At 44.7% G+C, this 14,384-nt stretch overlaps 1 protein-coding gene and 1 long non-coding RNA gene across 5 annotated transcripts in view; both read left to right on the top strand.

The window, feature by feature from the left end:
- The first annotated feature begins 5,337 nt into the window (after nucleotides 1–5,337).
- Nucleotides 5,338–7,808, top strand: LOC132666731 (uncharacterized). The gene is made up of 4 exons (XR_009604809.3): nucleotides 5,338–5,762; nucleotides 6,009–6,414; nucleotides 6,984–7,030; nucleotides 7,771–7,808. It is a non-coding gene; the product is annotated as an uncharacterized LOC132666731 (long non-coding RNA).
- The window catches only part of PHACTR1 (phosphatase and actin regulator 1), a 559,123-nt gene continuing 552,543 nt past the window's right edge, over nucleotides 7,805–14,384 (top strand). For all 4 annotated transcript variants that reach the window (XM_078446629.2, XM_078446625.2, XM_078446624.2 and 1 more), the window contains exons 1-2: nucleotides 7,805–7,888; nucleotides 8,311–8,463. In XM_078446629.2, coding sequence (XP_078302755.1) covers nucleotides 8,361–8,463 — 103 coding nt within the window. In that variant the 5' untranslated portion in view covers nucleotides 7,805–7,888; nucleotides 8,311–8,360. The remainder of the gene's footprint in view (nucleotides 7,889–8,310; nucleotides 8,464–14,384) is intronic.

The raw sequence follows: 14,384 nt of genomic DNA, 5'->3' as shown, positions 1-14,384 counted from the left end.
GTTGACCCGGCACGTTGTCGATGAGCAGCAATTCCTTGAAAGGAATCTTCTTCTCCTGAGCAGTGGATCTCAACAGTGGGCTTAAAATATTCAGCAAGCCGTGTGGAAAACAGATTTGCTGGCATCCAGGCTTTGTTGTGCCACTTACAAAGCATGGGAGGAGTCGACGCAGCATTCTTCTTCTGGGCCCTAGGACCTTTGCTATGGGGAGTAAGCAGTGGCTTCAGCTTAAAGTCACCCTACCGCGTCAGATCCTAACAAGAGAGTCAGCCGGCCCTTTGAAGCTTTGAGGCCAGGCGTTGACTTCTCCTCTCTAGCTATGAAACTTCTAGCTGACAGAAGTAACCCCAGAGGGGTTACATGTTGGTAAGCTTCACAATCTTTCAAGCTTGATGATGATGATGTTTGTTATGGTGATTGGTGATCAGTGATTTGGATGCTGCTATTGTAATTGTTATGGCACATCACAAACTGCGACCCTGTAAGACAAGGTGCCAAACCAATAAATGCGTGTGTTTTGACTTTTCCACCAACTGGTTTTTCCCCCATCTCTCCCTGTCCTTGGGCCTCCTTATTCCCTGAGATACAGCAGTACTGAAATGAGGCCAATTAATAGGTTTAAAATGGCCTCTAAGTGTTCAAGTGAAAAAAAAAAAAAAAGTCACACCTGTCTCATTTGAAATCAAAGGCTAGAAATGATTACCCTTACTGAGAAAGGCATGTCGAAAGCCAGGGGAGGCTGAAAGCGAGGCCTCTTGCACCAAGCAATTAGCCAAGTTGTGAATGCAAAGAGAAAGTTCTTGAAGGAAATGAGAAGTGTTACTCCAGGGGCACATGAATGGTAAGAAAGGGGAACAGCCTTATTGCTGCCATGGAGAAAGTTCTAGTGGTCTGGATCAAAGATCAAACCAGCCACAGCCTTCCTTAAGCCAAAGCCTAATCCAGAACAAAGCCCTAACTCTCCCGAGGTCTGTGAAGGCTGAGAGAGGTAAGGAAGCAGCAGAAGGAAAGTCTGAAACTAGCAGAGGTTGGTTCATGAGGATTAAGAAAAGAAACAATCTCCATAACAGAAATTTATAAGCTGGCACAAATTATCCAGAAGGTCTAGCTAAGATAGCTAAAGAAGATGGTTATGCTAAACAACTGATTTTCTTTTATTTATTTATTTATTTATTTATTTATTTATTTTGAAAGAGTGAGAGAGAAAGAGCAAGCACGAGCAGGGGAGGGGCAGAGAGAAGGAGACACAGAATCCTAAGCAGGCTCCACACTGTCAGCACAGAGCCTGATGCAGGGCTCGAACCCATGAACTGTGAGATCATGACCTGAGCCGAGATCAAGAGTCGGACACTTAACTGACTGCACCACCCAGGTGCCCCTAAACAACTGGTTTTCAATGCAGACGAAGCAGCCTTCTATTAGAAGAAGATGCCAGCAAGTCTGTTTACCACACGGTTTGCTGAATATTTTAAGCCCACTGTTGAGACCTACTGCTCAGAAAAAAAGGTTCCTTTCAAAAAATTGCTGCTCACTGACAATGCGCCGGGTCAACCAAGAACTGGTGGAGAGGGATAACGAGATTAATGCCGTTTTCGAGCTGCTGACACAACATCCATTCTGCAGCCCATGGATCAAGAAATCACTTTGACTTTCGAGTCTTATTTAAGAAATACATTTCAATTTTTTTTTTCAACGTTTTTTTTTATTTATTTTTGGGACAGAGAGAGACAGAGCATGAACGGGGGAGGGGCAGAGAGAGAGGGAGACACAGAATCGGAAACAGGCTCCAGGCTCCGAGCCATCAGCCCAGAGCCCGACGCGGGGCTCGAACTCACGGACCGCGAGATCGTGACCTGGCTGAAGTCGGACGCTTAACCGACTGTGCCACCCAGGCGCCCCAAGAAATACATTTCATAAGGCTATGGCCGCCACTAAGTAGGGATTTCTCTGAGGTATCTGGGCAAAGTAAATTGAAAACCTTTGGAAAGGATTCACCCCTCTAGATGCCTTCGGAAGATTCAAGGGAGACTGAATGAAGGATCTTCATCTTCAGAAGATTCATCAACAAGAACAGGAGTTTGGAAGAGGTTGATTCCAACCCCCATGGCTGACTTGGAGGGGTCCAAGACTTCAGTGGAGGAAGGAACTGCAGATGTGGTGGAAAAGGCAAGAGAACTCGAGTTAGAGGGAGAGCCTGAAGATGGGGCTGAATCGTTGCCATCTCATGATCAAACTTGAAGGAGCGAGGAGATGCTTCTTAGGGACGAGCGACGGCAGTAGTTTCCTGAGGTGGAAGCTTCTCCTGGTGACGATGTGGTGAAGATTGTTGAAATGACAACAAAGGATTTAGAATCTTACATAAACGTAGCTGAGAAAGCAACGGCAGGGTTTGACCACGTGGATCGGCTCCAATGTTGAAAGAAGTTCTCCTGTGGATAAAATGCTTATTGAACAGCATCACAAGCTACAGAGAAATCATTCATGAAAGGAAGAATCAATCAGGGCGGCCAGCAAAATTCATTTTTGTCTTATTTTAAGAATTTGCCACAGCCACCCCTCTCCTTCAGCAACCACCACCCTGAGCAGTCAGCAGCCATCAATGTTAAGGCAAGATGCTCCATTAGCAAAAAGATTGCAAGTCTCGGAAAGCTCAGATAATGGTTAGCATTTTTTAGCATTAAAGTATCTTTAGGGACACCTGGGTGGCTTTGTCCGTTATGTGTCTGACTTCAGCTCAGGTCATGATCTCACGGTTCCTGAGTTCAAGCCCTGCCTCGGGCTCTGTGCTGACAGCTCAGAGCCTGGATATTTTTTTAATGTTTTATTTATTTTTGACAGAGAGAGAGAGAGAGAGCATGAGCAGGGGAGGGGCAAAGAGAGAGGGAGACACAGAATCTCAAGCAGGCTCCAGGCTCTGAGCTGTCCGCGCAGAGCCCAATGCGGGGATTGAGCTCACGAGCTGTGAGATCATGACCTGAGCTGAAGTCAGACGCTCAACCGACTGAGCCACCCAGGCGCCCCAAGCATCTTTAATTTCAGATGTGTACATTGCTTTTTTAGACATAATGCTACTATGCACTTAATCAACTATAGTTTAAACAACTTTCATATGCACTGGAAAACCAAAAAAATAATTCATTTACTAGCTTTATTGTGATATTCACTTTATTGCAATGGTCTGGAACTGAACCTTCAGTCCCTCCAAGGTATGCCCCTATCCAGCATCTTATACATAAGTGAGCCCTCAAAACATGACTACAGGCTTACATGGAATAAAATTAGGCTCCTTCTCCCTGTGAGACTTTGTTTTTCTCAACCTACCCTCCCAACCCGCACAGCCTTCTTTAGCTGTCCAGCTATCATCAAAACCTTCTCACAAGAAATGTTTGGAAATTCATTTACTTTCAAGTGGAAGCAACTGATGATGGCTTACAGGGGTTCCTCTTCAAGGGAGAATTCAATATGGATAAAACCTCAGCTGAAACATTTGCCGTATCCTACCATTTAATAACAATCTTTAGTGAACAGGGAAGGAGACGCTTCTTTTAGGGGATGGGCTGAGACATAAGAGAGTAAATTGGCAAGCAAAGAGAAACCATTGCCATTGCACCATATTCTGAGGTCCACTGTTCGCAAAAATAAATGAATATATTGCTTTCCATACTCGTTTAGCAAGCTGACACTTAACCGTAGACCTTCAAACTAGGTACCCCATCAAGGAATCCAAAATGCTACCGCACAGTAAGAGAGCTTCTAATATTAAGATTAAAGTGAGTTGGGTTTGTGGGGAAAAGAGAAACATCCCCAAGATTTCATGCATGGAGAAGGCAGAACCTCATGTAGTTCCACACGAACATAAAACATGGGTTTCTAGAGAGCTCTGGAATATAGTAAGGCAATCGAACAAGTAAAATTAGTGATAAAGTTGTCGATAACCTCTCTATCTCTTAGCAAACAACCAAAGTGACTCCGATGGAAGTCAACAGGATACTGCAAAAAGAACAAAAAAGCAAGCTGTCTACTTACAAATCACGTGGCCTCCTTTCCCAAAATGTTTGGGTCTTGTGCCATCCAATAGAAAAAATAAGTATACCCCCAAAACAAATTAACACAAGCTGATGTCTTTGCTGGTCTCCGGGTTCTATCTTGAAACATACGTCCATTTTGAATTAATCAAATACTGTTTCCCTTTGTGTATAGAGCACTCACACACATATCCCCGTGTCACCAACCTGAATCGAATATACACAACTCTGCCACGTCATGTGTTTGTAACAATCCTGGATCGTTTGTTTCAGCCTTCCAGTTCCAAACCCCCATGTTCTAGTACCACCGATATAAAAGATAAAACTTCACTTTGGCCTCTTTTAAGATAATTGTTTATTTCTTGCTCACTGAGATACGTCAACCCTGTCTGAATTAACTTTCAGAGCTGATGTCTGGAAGATGATTTGGGCTGAATTGTTCAGTGCTGCATTAAGCGTTAGCCTGAATCCTTGTTCCCACCTTACCTTCTTCTCTGTCTGGTTCTATTATACCTCAGAACAATGGGCCATTATAAATGTTGCTTTTGTGCAGATTAAAGTTATAAAACAGAGCTGAGCTGATCAGATGGTGGCATTGGGTTTTGCACATGACAATGCTTCCCACCTTTAAAAATAACCCCTCACACAGATATTCCTATATGTAATCCACATCAGTGCTCTCAGAGAGTAAAAGAATATTTTGAACATCGATTTCAGAAGCTGGTCATATTATGTTAAAAAAAAAGACAACAGTTGTTAATTATCTAGCAAAATGAAGTCCTCATTTTGCATGTGAACAAGCATTCCCTTCCCGAATATATTTATTTCTCTAAGTTGAAAACGTCCTTTGAGCTTTCTTAAATCATGGCCCTTTTCTATTACCTGTGCACTTTGTAAGACCTTCAAATGTACCTTTCTTGGTCAGCTCTCCAGAAACGATTGACTTCCAAATCCATCCCCCAACCTCTGGGAATCAAGTCTGTTTTTCAAATTTCCAACTTAACATCTCCGTCTTCAATCACACATTCATCTGTGCTCACAGAAACGTTTGGTGTTTGCCAGGAGCAGTAGATTGCGCATTCTCTTTCCCTCCCTCTTTCTCTCTCTCCCTCTCCCTCTCTCTCACCTATGAGTCATTACAATTTCAGTAGATTCACAATAGAGAGTTCAGAACCTGTCGCCCACACCTCACTGTAAGCTAAAGAAACCAGAAGACAGCTTTCTCCTCTTGTAAATGTCAAGTGTTCAGCATGTCTCCGTCAGAGGGGGCATAGATATGTACAGCTTAGGAAAGTAAGTCCTTGGGTCTGGGCAAAGCTTTGAATATTCTGCTCCAAAGTGGACTTTCCCCACCAGAATATATGATTGGTACTTTCAGCTTCTTCTTTCATCAGGCTGAACTCTGCAGCACCAGCTTTGTATCTGATGTGTTCTGATTGGGTGGGACAAGACAGACGGGAGATTTTCAGATTTGTCTCCAGAGCAGCAGGACTGCGTCTATGGGAGGGGCGAGTGTGGTGGTCTTCCGGCCAAGACTTCTCAAACGTAGCTTCTCTTTTCTAACGTCCAACACACCACGCTTGCTACCAATTCTTCTTGGTCAACAAAGGGTGGTAAACCCAATATAGGGCTGGCATTTGGTCATCATTATGCCTCTCATGAACACATCTTCAGGTACTGTGTCCAAAAGTCCTCCGGAGGCTTGGTAGAGAAGATACCCCATCAAAATAAGCTCAGGTATCTAACCAAAGTGTCTTCGTTTGCTGCTGGGATGATTTTGTTGCATTCAGACAGAGAAGAATGCATTTAGACAGATTGGCATGATTGGGACTGGAGATTTGACCAAGCAATCAGAGGCAGGGAAAGGAAGAAAGGCCAGGGAAGAGGTGGGGGGTGGGGGGGTGGGGGGTGAAACCAGATGTTCACTCTGGATCGCACTCCAGAAAACAGCTCACAATTATAATTCCCCACCTTGTTTTGCAGCTCAGAATACAAGTGGCGTTGCACCAAACCCTACCCAAGCAGCCGTCGTGATTAGAAAGTACTCCACACCTTGGAGAACTGAGGAGACATGAGCATAATTTTAAATGCAAATTAAATTGAGGGGGTAGCCGAGAGAACACATAAAAGACAGGAAAACAAAACCTTTCAATTGTCTTAAATTAGCAGTCTAGCGTGTGCTAAAGAGCAGTTGCACTCAGATCCCTTCTTAGGGCTTGCTTTTCATCACAATATAAAGGGGGCAAATCCATCACTTCCCTCCGCTCAGCGCTCTTGAACTGAGATTGAAGGGAAAATTAGAAGCCGCTCATTTGGGCTTCGAGCTCAGCAGCGTACGGTTTCGTTTCATGCTCCACGGTGTCCTGCTGAAAGGGGCCAACAAGTGCTGGTGAGTACCTGCTAACTTCAAGACTCTCCCTCTTCCTTTCATCGATCTTTTCTGGCTTTTATGCGTGGGGGAGGGGGCCTCCCCAAAGATCTATGTTCTAACGCATTTTTTCAAAGCTGGGAGATTTCAGGCAGCTTTTTAGGCTTCTTCCAGGGACTGAGTCGCAGAAGGAAAGAGAGTTATTTTCAGCCTAGATGCTGGTGACTGATCTATGTATTAATTATAACAGGGGAGCGTTTAACATATGCTAGCTAAAATGGCCTTTCCCCGCAACCCGTAGCCAGCATTAGGGTAAGAACTGAGCGCCCCCCATTTCTGGACAACTTTTCTATCATATTAACTGGTTAATCATGTAATGCTGTTGTGATTGCTAATCAAACTGGGACTGGGGGCTATCAACATAAATTATCAAGCCAAAACCCATTTTTAAAGGACGGTGACACTTCTCTGTACATGAGAGGGAAGGGGTGATGGGGAATGGACCACATGATGGTTATATGTCGATTTCGACGGTGATGATTTGGTGCCAAAGTTTTATACGGGAAAGTGGTCATTTTCTTCCTTCACAGTGGAGGATACAAAGAGGCTGAGGCTGGCGTCACCTTCCGTTGCTAAGGTAACATGTTCTGGCCATTTTATCTGGTAAAGGAGGTCCAGTGGACTGTATACATTATTCATCGCTGTTCTAAGCAAACAATCAAAATTGTTTACTTTCATCGGGAATTTAGTGAGATCAAAGCCACTCTGGCTGAAACTGTTCTTGCTTTTACTGCCGGCAGTTAGTCCTTGGTGGTTTTTTTTTTTTTTTTCTGTAAGTATGATTTGCTGTTGGGGTACCTTTGGGTATTTCTTAAAGTTTCCTCTTACCAGATATGGTTTCTTAAATTAAAATACGCACTGTTAGAAAAAGAAACGAATTGGATTAGCCCTCCGAGCTTGATTTTAATGACATTATCTTGTAATTTCTTTTCTAAAACATCCTGCAGAAATAGAAATACTTCATTTGTGCAAGTATCAGGGAAAGGCTACATATGCTAAAAAGAAGCCAACAGACTGAATGTTTTTTAATGAAGTGCATCAGCTTCCTGACAGGCTAGTGCATGATAATATTAGGGGAATCATTGCAATTCTGAAATAATTGTTGCTGCTCTACAAACCAGAATTCTTTCTCAAAAGCAGCCTAGGTCAGGGGCAAGCAGGTGATGATCCTGTCGCACCTTGTAAAACGTGCTGCAGGGAATCACCAAGAAGGAAGGAATTCAAGGCATTTTTACAGCAAACATGTCAGCATGTGTCATAAACGCAAGGCACCTATAAGTGGAGGCTCGGATTCCCAGGCGATTCTCACTGTTCTAGGGGAATCAGAGCTCCCGGGACCAACTGAGGATCAATTCGTCAGATGGACCTTTTGAAAACGGAGAGCATATGAATCTAACGGCATATTTTCCAGTTAACACACAACAAGGAAATACTGGTATGTTATTCCTCTTTAGCTTGAATCGTGTGTTGTTGTTTTTTTTTTTTCTGGATGCAATATATTTCTTTTCATGAATGATGATTAAATGTTGCATTTTCTCAACACAGTAGGAAAGGTATGTTGAGGGGTGGTTTTAGCATTGGAAATGTCAGTCAAAGGAGGGAATATTATAATGGGACATTTCTTATTCCAAAATGTTTAAATATATACGTGTGGGTATAAATATATCCTTATATAACAAATATAATATATTGCATCTACATATCTATTTAAATACATATATTTAAATACATGATATATTATTAATTGTATGTGTGTGTGTGTGTATATATATATATATATATATATATATATATATGTTTTTAAAAATCTATTTGCCAGTCCAAAATATTGTGGATTTTTTTTTTCCTTTTTCATAGGTATACAAGTGACTATTTTGTCTTGAAACTCTGCTTTTGGAACCTCAAGGATGGATTATCCCAAAATGGATTATTTTCTGGATGTCGAGTCGGCTCATAGACTCCTGGATGTCGAGTCTGCTCATAGATTCTTCTACAGTCAAGGAGCTCAAGGTAATAAAAGGCGAGGAAGAGAGGAAACTCCTCTCTTTTGCATGTTGGTTTTCTATTGACAGTGTCTACCACAGGCGTCCAATCATTGGGATTACTAAATTGATCACGAATCTTTGCCAAACTGTTGCTGAAATGGAGGCAGGCATGTAATAGAATGGATAAGTGCAAACTTTTGGGATGTGGGAAAGAAAGGAAGAAGGAAAGAGAGATGAAAGAGAGAAAGAAAAAAACCATCCTACTCAACTTGTGGTACAAACATCCCTTGGAAAGCTCTGTTAGAAAATGATTCCTCCCCACCTCCTTGCGCCCAAGGCACGGGTTTGAAAGGTGTCAGGAATGCTTTCCCCGTTGCCCCCCCTCCCCCGGAAAAGGTTAAGTTTGCAGCCACTACGCTAGAGGAGATCTAGGACACACTGACCTATCTGACCGAACTCCAGCTGGATTCGGGGCTCCCGAGATAAGCTTTGTGCCTCTCGAGCTGCCTTATCTATTTTAGATGAATTCAGCTCCTGCTCGAGGAATTAACCGTGCACTCGGGGAGCAGTGAAGAACACGCCTGTTCTAAAGTGGGGCTGCTCTGTGCGTTTTTATTACACATTTCAGGAAGGTCAGTTAGGCTCCAGTGTGCTTCCCGTTCCACGGTGCATTCAGAATGTTTTGCCAGCACATTAGAAAGAAGCCGGAGTGTTTTATGGAATATCCTGATGGGCAGGACACTTTTTCAAAGCACTGTTTTCTTTTTTTTTCCATGCAACATTTAGAGTATCCAGTCAGGGCAATCTGATGATGGGATGGGCCTCCCCCGAATGTCAGAAGTGATGCACTGAGGACAAAGGCAGAGTTCATACGTGTTCTCGAACAGAGAAGTAGTCAGATTCTTGGAAGCCAAACGGCAGACCTGAGAGGGAATGCCGTGTGGACCGTCCTGGCGTCCCTCGCTGTTAGGTGCTGGTGGGCACTTCACACGGGGCTCTGATGGCATCTGGCTTTCCCCAGAGGTCTCCTCTGCATTGGTTTCTTCTTCTTCTCAAGCCAATTTCCCATAGCAACCTCGAGGGCTTGCAAGCCTCTTTCTTCTCTGCGTCCATTTTCCTGGGCACGATCCAGGCTTCCTCAAGTGGAGAGGAGCTAGAAATTATCCGGTTGATTTGCTCGGGTCAGGGTGCTTGATAAATTAGCCCAAGTGATAGGATAGCTCATTCTCCTCGTGCCCCTGGTTGTAAGCGTCAGCAAATGCTACCTTCAGCCACCTAAAGAGAACATGTATGCTGAAGTAGGAGAAGAGTGAGAGTCTGGCCAGAACCTCCAGCCTCTTCTGGATCTGCAAGTAAGAAGACACTGGAAGTAAATGGAGGAAAGGGGGCCGAGGCTCAAGCCTGTCACCAGTCCCGTGTTTAAACATTCCCGTGTCCGGATCTGAGCGGGACAGTAATGTTCCGTGGTGGGGTCATCTACATGAGCTGCATACCCTTCGGCAGAGCAGAGAAGGGGGGCGCCCTTCACGATCGGTATTCAAGATGCCCACCTTGCCTCTTGAGTAGGGACGGTTTAAGCTTTCAAGAAGCCCGTTGGCTCCGGGCTTTCACGGAAGGCAGGCAGGCAGGGTGTGGGAGGCTCAGAGGACTCAGAGCCGCCTGGTGGTTGTCAGCAGATGGATTTGGGGGTGGAGTGGTCAGAATTGTCACCATCCGTGACTGCGGTTTAGACAGCAGAGCTGGGATGACTAGAAAATGCAGGGTAGGCGGTAGCATAAGCCTCTGGAGCTCCCGATAGCACCTTCGTTTTAAGGTCATCGGAAGGATGTTCCAGGCAAAGAATCTCGGATTTGTAGTGAGGTTGAGGGGTCCCGAGACATCACCTAGGCTGACTTCTCAAAACCTCAACCTTCCTGGAGCCGATGGGCAGGTGTAAAGCCGAGGAGTCTGCGTCGTAAGCAAGAGCTCCAATGATGATTACCAGCACCTCCGTCTGGGGGCCCGCAATGAAAAACCAGTCTGCCCGGTCCAATTTCTTTCCTTCATCCCTGGAACAGGAACACTTTCATCACCAATAGAAGCAGGGTGATGCATGGTTACAGACCCCGGGACCTTGTCTAACCAGGTTCAAATCCTAAGTCTGCCCCAGTGAAGCAGGACAAGTTCCCCTCTTTGATCTTCAGTTCTCTCCTCTGCAAAAAAAGAAAAGAAAAGAAAATGGAGACAATAATAGTGCCCAATTCCTAAGTTGCTAAGAGTCTTAATACTGTCTGCCACATAAGAAATGCTATGTGTCAGCAAATCGATGAAATAAATCTCCCTGGCAAAAGGCTCTCCCTTCCTCTGTTTGAGATTTCATAAGGCAGCCACTGCCTGGCAAATAAGAATATGGCCTGATAGGAGTTTTACCTCCTATTTTTAGCAAAAAAAAAAAAAAAAAAAAAAGGAAGGAAGGAAAAGAAAGAAAGGGAGGGAGGGAGGGAGGAAGGAAGGGAGGAAAGAAAGAAAGAAAGAAAGAAAGAAAGAGAGAAAGAGAGAAAGAGAAAAAGAAAGGAAGGAAGGAAAGGAGAAAGGAAGGAAGGAAGGTAGGAAGGAAGGAAGGAAGGAGAAAAAAGGAGGGAGGGAAGGAAGGAAAGTGAAGGAAATAAGGCAGGAAATTAAATTTTCCATAAATTCTAAAACAGTGATTATTTTCTTGTCACATCAAAACCCCACTCAGGGCAAAACAGAAAACTAGTGAAAGTTTGTCTTGGTAGTCCCTATCTGCCCAGTCCTCCATTTCACATGAAAAGTGAGACCCCCCCCCCTCCTCCCCACACCTTCCCTAGAGCCCCTCCATCCAGGACCGGTGAACCCCCTTTCCTTTCCCCAGTCTTTCCTGGACAACCAGCCCCTCAGCCTGGTAAAGGGCTCTGGGTGAGTGGGCAGAGGCCTGAGGACCACAGTTTGCATCCCTCCCTTTCAGAACCAGATGCTTGTGTTTGGATGGATGGCCACGGCCAGCATCTCACCAGTGGCCAGGCTCTGAGCACCAGTGGAAAGGGGGCAGTATGGGAGCTGGCTCTCGGAAAGGCATTTGAGGCAACTAAGGTTTATGCTGCTATAAAGCACAGCAGCTCCCTACCTGGCCAACCCAGCCTGGGGACAGGGGCATGATAGGTCAAGTAGCCCTGATTTGATGCCCTCTTCTCAAAGAAGTTCCAACTGGGGGGGCACTTGGGTGGCTCAGTTGGTTGAGTGTCCGATTTTGGCTCAGATCAGGATTTCGCTGTTGGTGGGAGCCCGGGGATGGGCTCTGTGCTGACAGCTCAGAGCCTGGAGCCTGTTTTGGATTCGTGTCTCCCTCTCTCTCTGCCCCTCCCCCGCTGACCCTCTGTCTTTCAACAATAAATAAAACATTAAAAAAAAAAAAAGTCCAGTCGGGAGCACAGTATTTAGCTGAGCACCTGGAAGTTGGGTGACCTAGGATTTGATCCACTAACTTGTGTGTGATGATTGCCTTGTTGTCCACTCTCAAAGTCATGTTGGTATTTCTACAGACTGGTCAAGTGTTCGTGTAGGTATAAATACTTGTAAACAGGAAAGGAAGGAAATCTGAGTTTTATTTTCCACATCACCATCCTCGTATCAATTTTATTTACAAATTCACAACCTTCTTAGAAACCACCTCTTCTCTATTAACTGCATGTAAAATGGTTATCTGAGGCCATGATACCAGAATTATAATGTTTCTGGCCCCATCGCAGTTATTTTTCAATTCTTTTTGGAAAGTGGCAAAAAGCCTACCCCGAAGTAGAAGATGTTTTTAGCTGGTAAAAGTCAGAGAAATCCCAGAGGGTGAAAAAAGAAGGGGGAAAACAATGCAGTCTATCACGGGACAGATTCTTTTGAAAGTCCCAGAGGTTTTCAAAAGTCAGTCATCTGCTCTGTGGAATAAAGCAGGTTGCTCTGTGGCCCTTCACTTTTCCTTGGTTTGGCTCCAAGGTAGGGAAGATGAGCCCACCTCTCTGGGGAGTCTGCTTGAGAGCGTGATGTGCTGCAGAGAGAGGAAGAAAAACTAGGGTCACCCTGTTCATCATCCGTCAGTGAAGGATCTTCTCCCAATTCATCTGTGAGTGCTTTGTCAACAGTCAAACCTGCTTACCTAGAGAGAGTTCTTTCTGCAAAGGTTGCCATTAACTTGAAAAGAGAACTCTTGAGGTTGAAGACACGCGGGGCATAGACAGCCGCCACGTCCCGACATCACACAACTTGAGCTCACCCATCTTCCAGGTTGCTGACAACGACGACTCACACACTCAGCTTCAGACTCTGCCATTTTTTCTTACTGAACGACTGCATTGGGAGAGAGGTCATGTTCTAAGATCGCAAAATTAGCATCATGGGATTTTCAGGTTGAAATGGACACCACACGTGGGCGATTGTCTTGGTCCCTTCGAAAACCAGGTGAAATGGAACTTGGGAGGGAAAGTCCCGGGTCCCAGTGCTGCATTTACAACCACCCACCGGGCTGGTCTGATGAATACTGAAGGTTGAAAGCCACTGCTCTGGATCGTGTGCTATTCAGAGTGTGGTTCTGAACTAACAGCACCAGCTTCAGCTTGGGGCTGGTTGGAAATACAGAATCTCAGGCATCCCGGCCCTAGAAAATCAGAGCCTGCGTGGTAACAAGATTTCCCGGTAATTTATGTTAGTTTGAGAAGAAATGATGGAATCCAGGGCATGTTAGAAACACCTGGTAAGCTTTTATGAACTCGAGACCAGAGCCCCTGGCAGACCAATTAAATCAGAATTTTTCGTGGTTAGCCTTGTACTTGGGAATCATTTTAATTGTCCCTGGTGATTCAAATTGTGCAAACAAGACTAAGAACCACTGACCTCCCGTTTTATAGTAAAACAGGTTTTAGCACATCGTGCAGCTCTTTTTCCTGTCTAGGTCTTTCCCTTAAATAAATCCAAACCATTGGAAAGGTGCAAATGGACTTTTGAAAAACAGGACTGGGCTACACATGGGTGTACCCTCTGCAAGTTCATTGTATCCATTAATTCTCAAAGAAACTTTGGGAAAGAGGGATTATTTCACAGATTAGAAAAGACGCATTCAGAAAGCAGCAGGGCCAGGATTTGAATTCAAGTACTTCTGACCCCAGCAACCTCACAGGTAGCAAAGGAGACATTTGTGACCAAATCACACATCTGGAAATGGTAAAAGCTCAGAGTGGTTCTACCACATGCCCAGATCACACAGCTCACAGCAGAAAGTGGAGACTGGAACCAGGCTGCCTCTTACCACACACACCTATGCCCTCTCTGCTGCCCTACATTTCTCTTCTCCAAGAGCATCAATATCCTTGGACAATTAAATTTCCTTCAAAATGGGAAATGCATCAAAAGGCAGCCAATTGACTAGAGTCACTAAGCAATCGAATTTATGACTCCTGCTCACAATTTCCCCCTTTTATCATTTTAAATAACCATTGGCATTGGAGCCACGTGCTATATTCACTTCGTCCCAGGGCATCTTCTCTGTCTTGTCCAACCGAGGGAAATGCCGGCTTTGGCAACTGATGAGCGCCACAGTTAACAGTCTCTTCAAGTCGCATTTGGAAATGGAGAGGAGTTTGTTTAAACGTTTCTCTCTCAAATGTTTCCTCCACCTTTTGCTCACCCTGTGACATCATCAGAATAGCTGGCTTGTCAATCTTTGGCCATGAGTTGAATGTACTCTAAATCTAAACTCTAAACCCCTGGGTCTTCTTGACTTCTTACTCCAAGAGACAAAGACCTGTGATAGCCCTCGATTAGTTGCAAATCATTGGCGACAGTCATCAGTCATCGGCACAAAATGTGCTCGCGCGGTTTCCTCTCCTGTACTCCATGCAGGACCCAGCCCCAGTGGAACCTCCTGTGTGAAGCCTTACCTGACGTTTCCAGAACTCTCTCTCA

The sequence above is a fragment of the Panthera onca genome, chromosome B2, assembly GCF_046562875.1.
Source record: "Panthera onca isolate mPanOnc1 chromosome B2, mPanOnc1 haplotype 2, whole genome shotgun sequence".
NCBI classification, from domain to species: Eukaryota; Metazoa; Chordata; class Mammalia; order Carnivora; family Felidae; genus Panthera; species Panthera onca.
The sequence above is the reverse complement of the archived record's forward strand: the minus strand, read 5'-3'. Positions and strand labels throughout refer to the sequence as shown.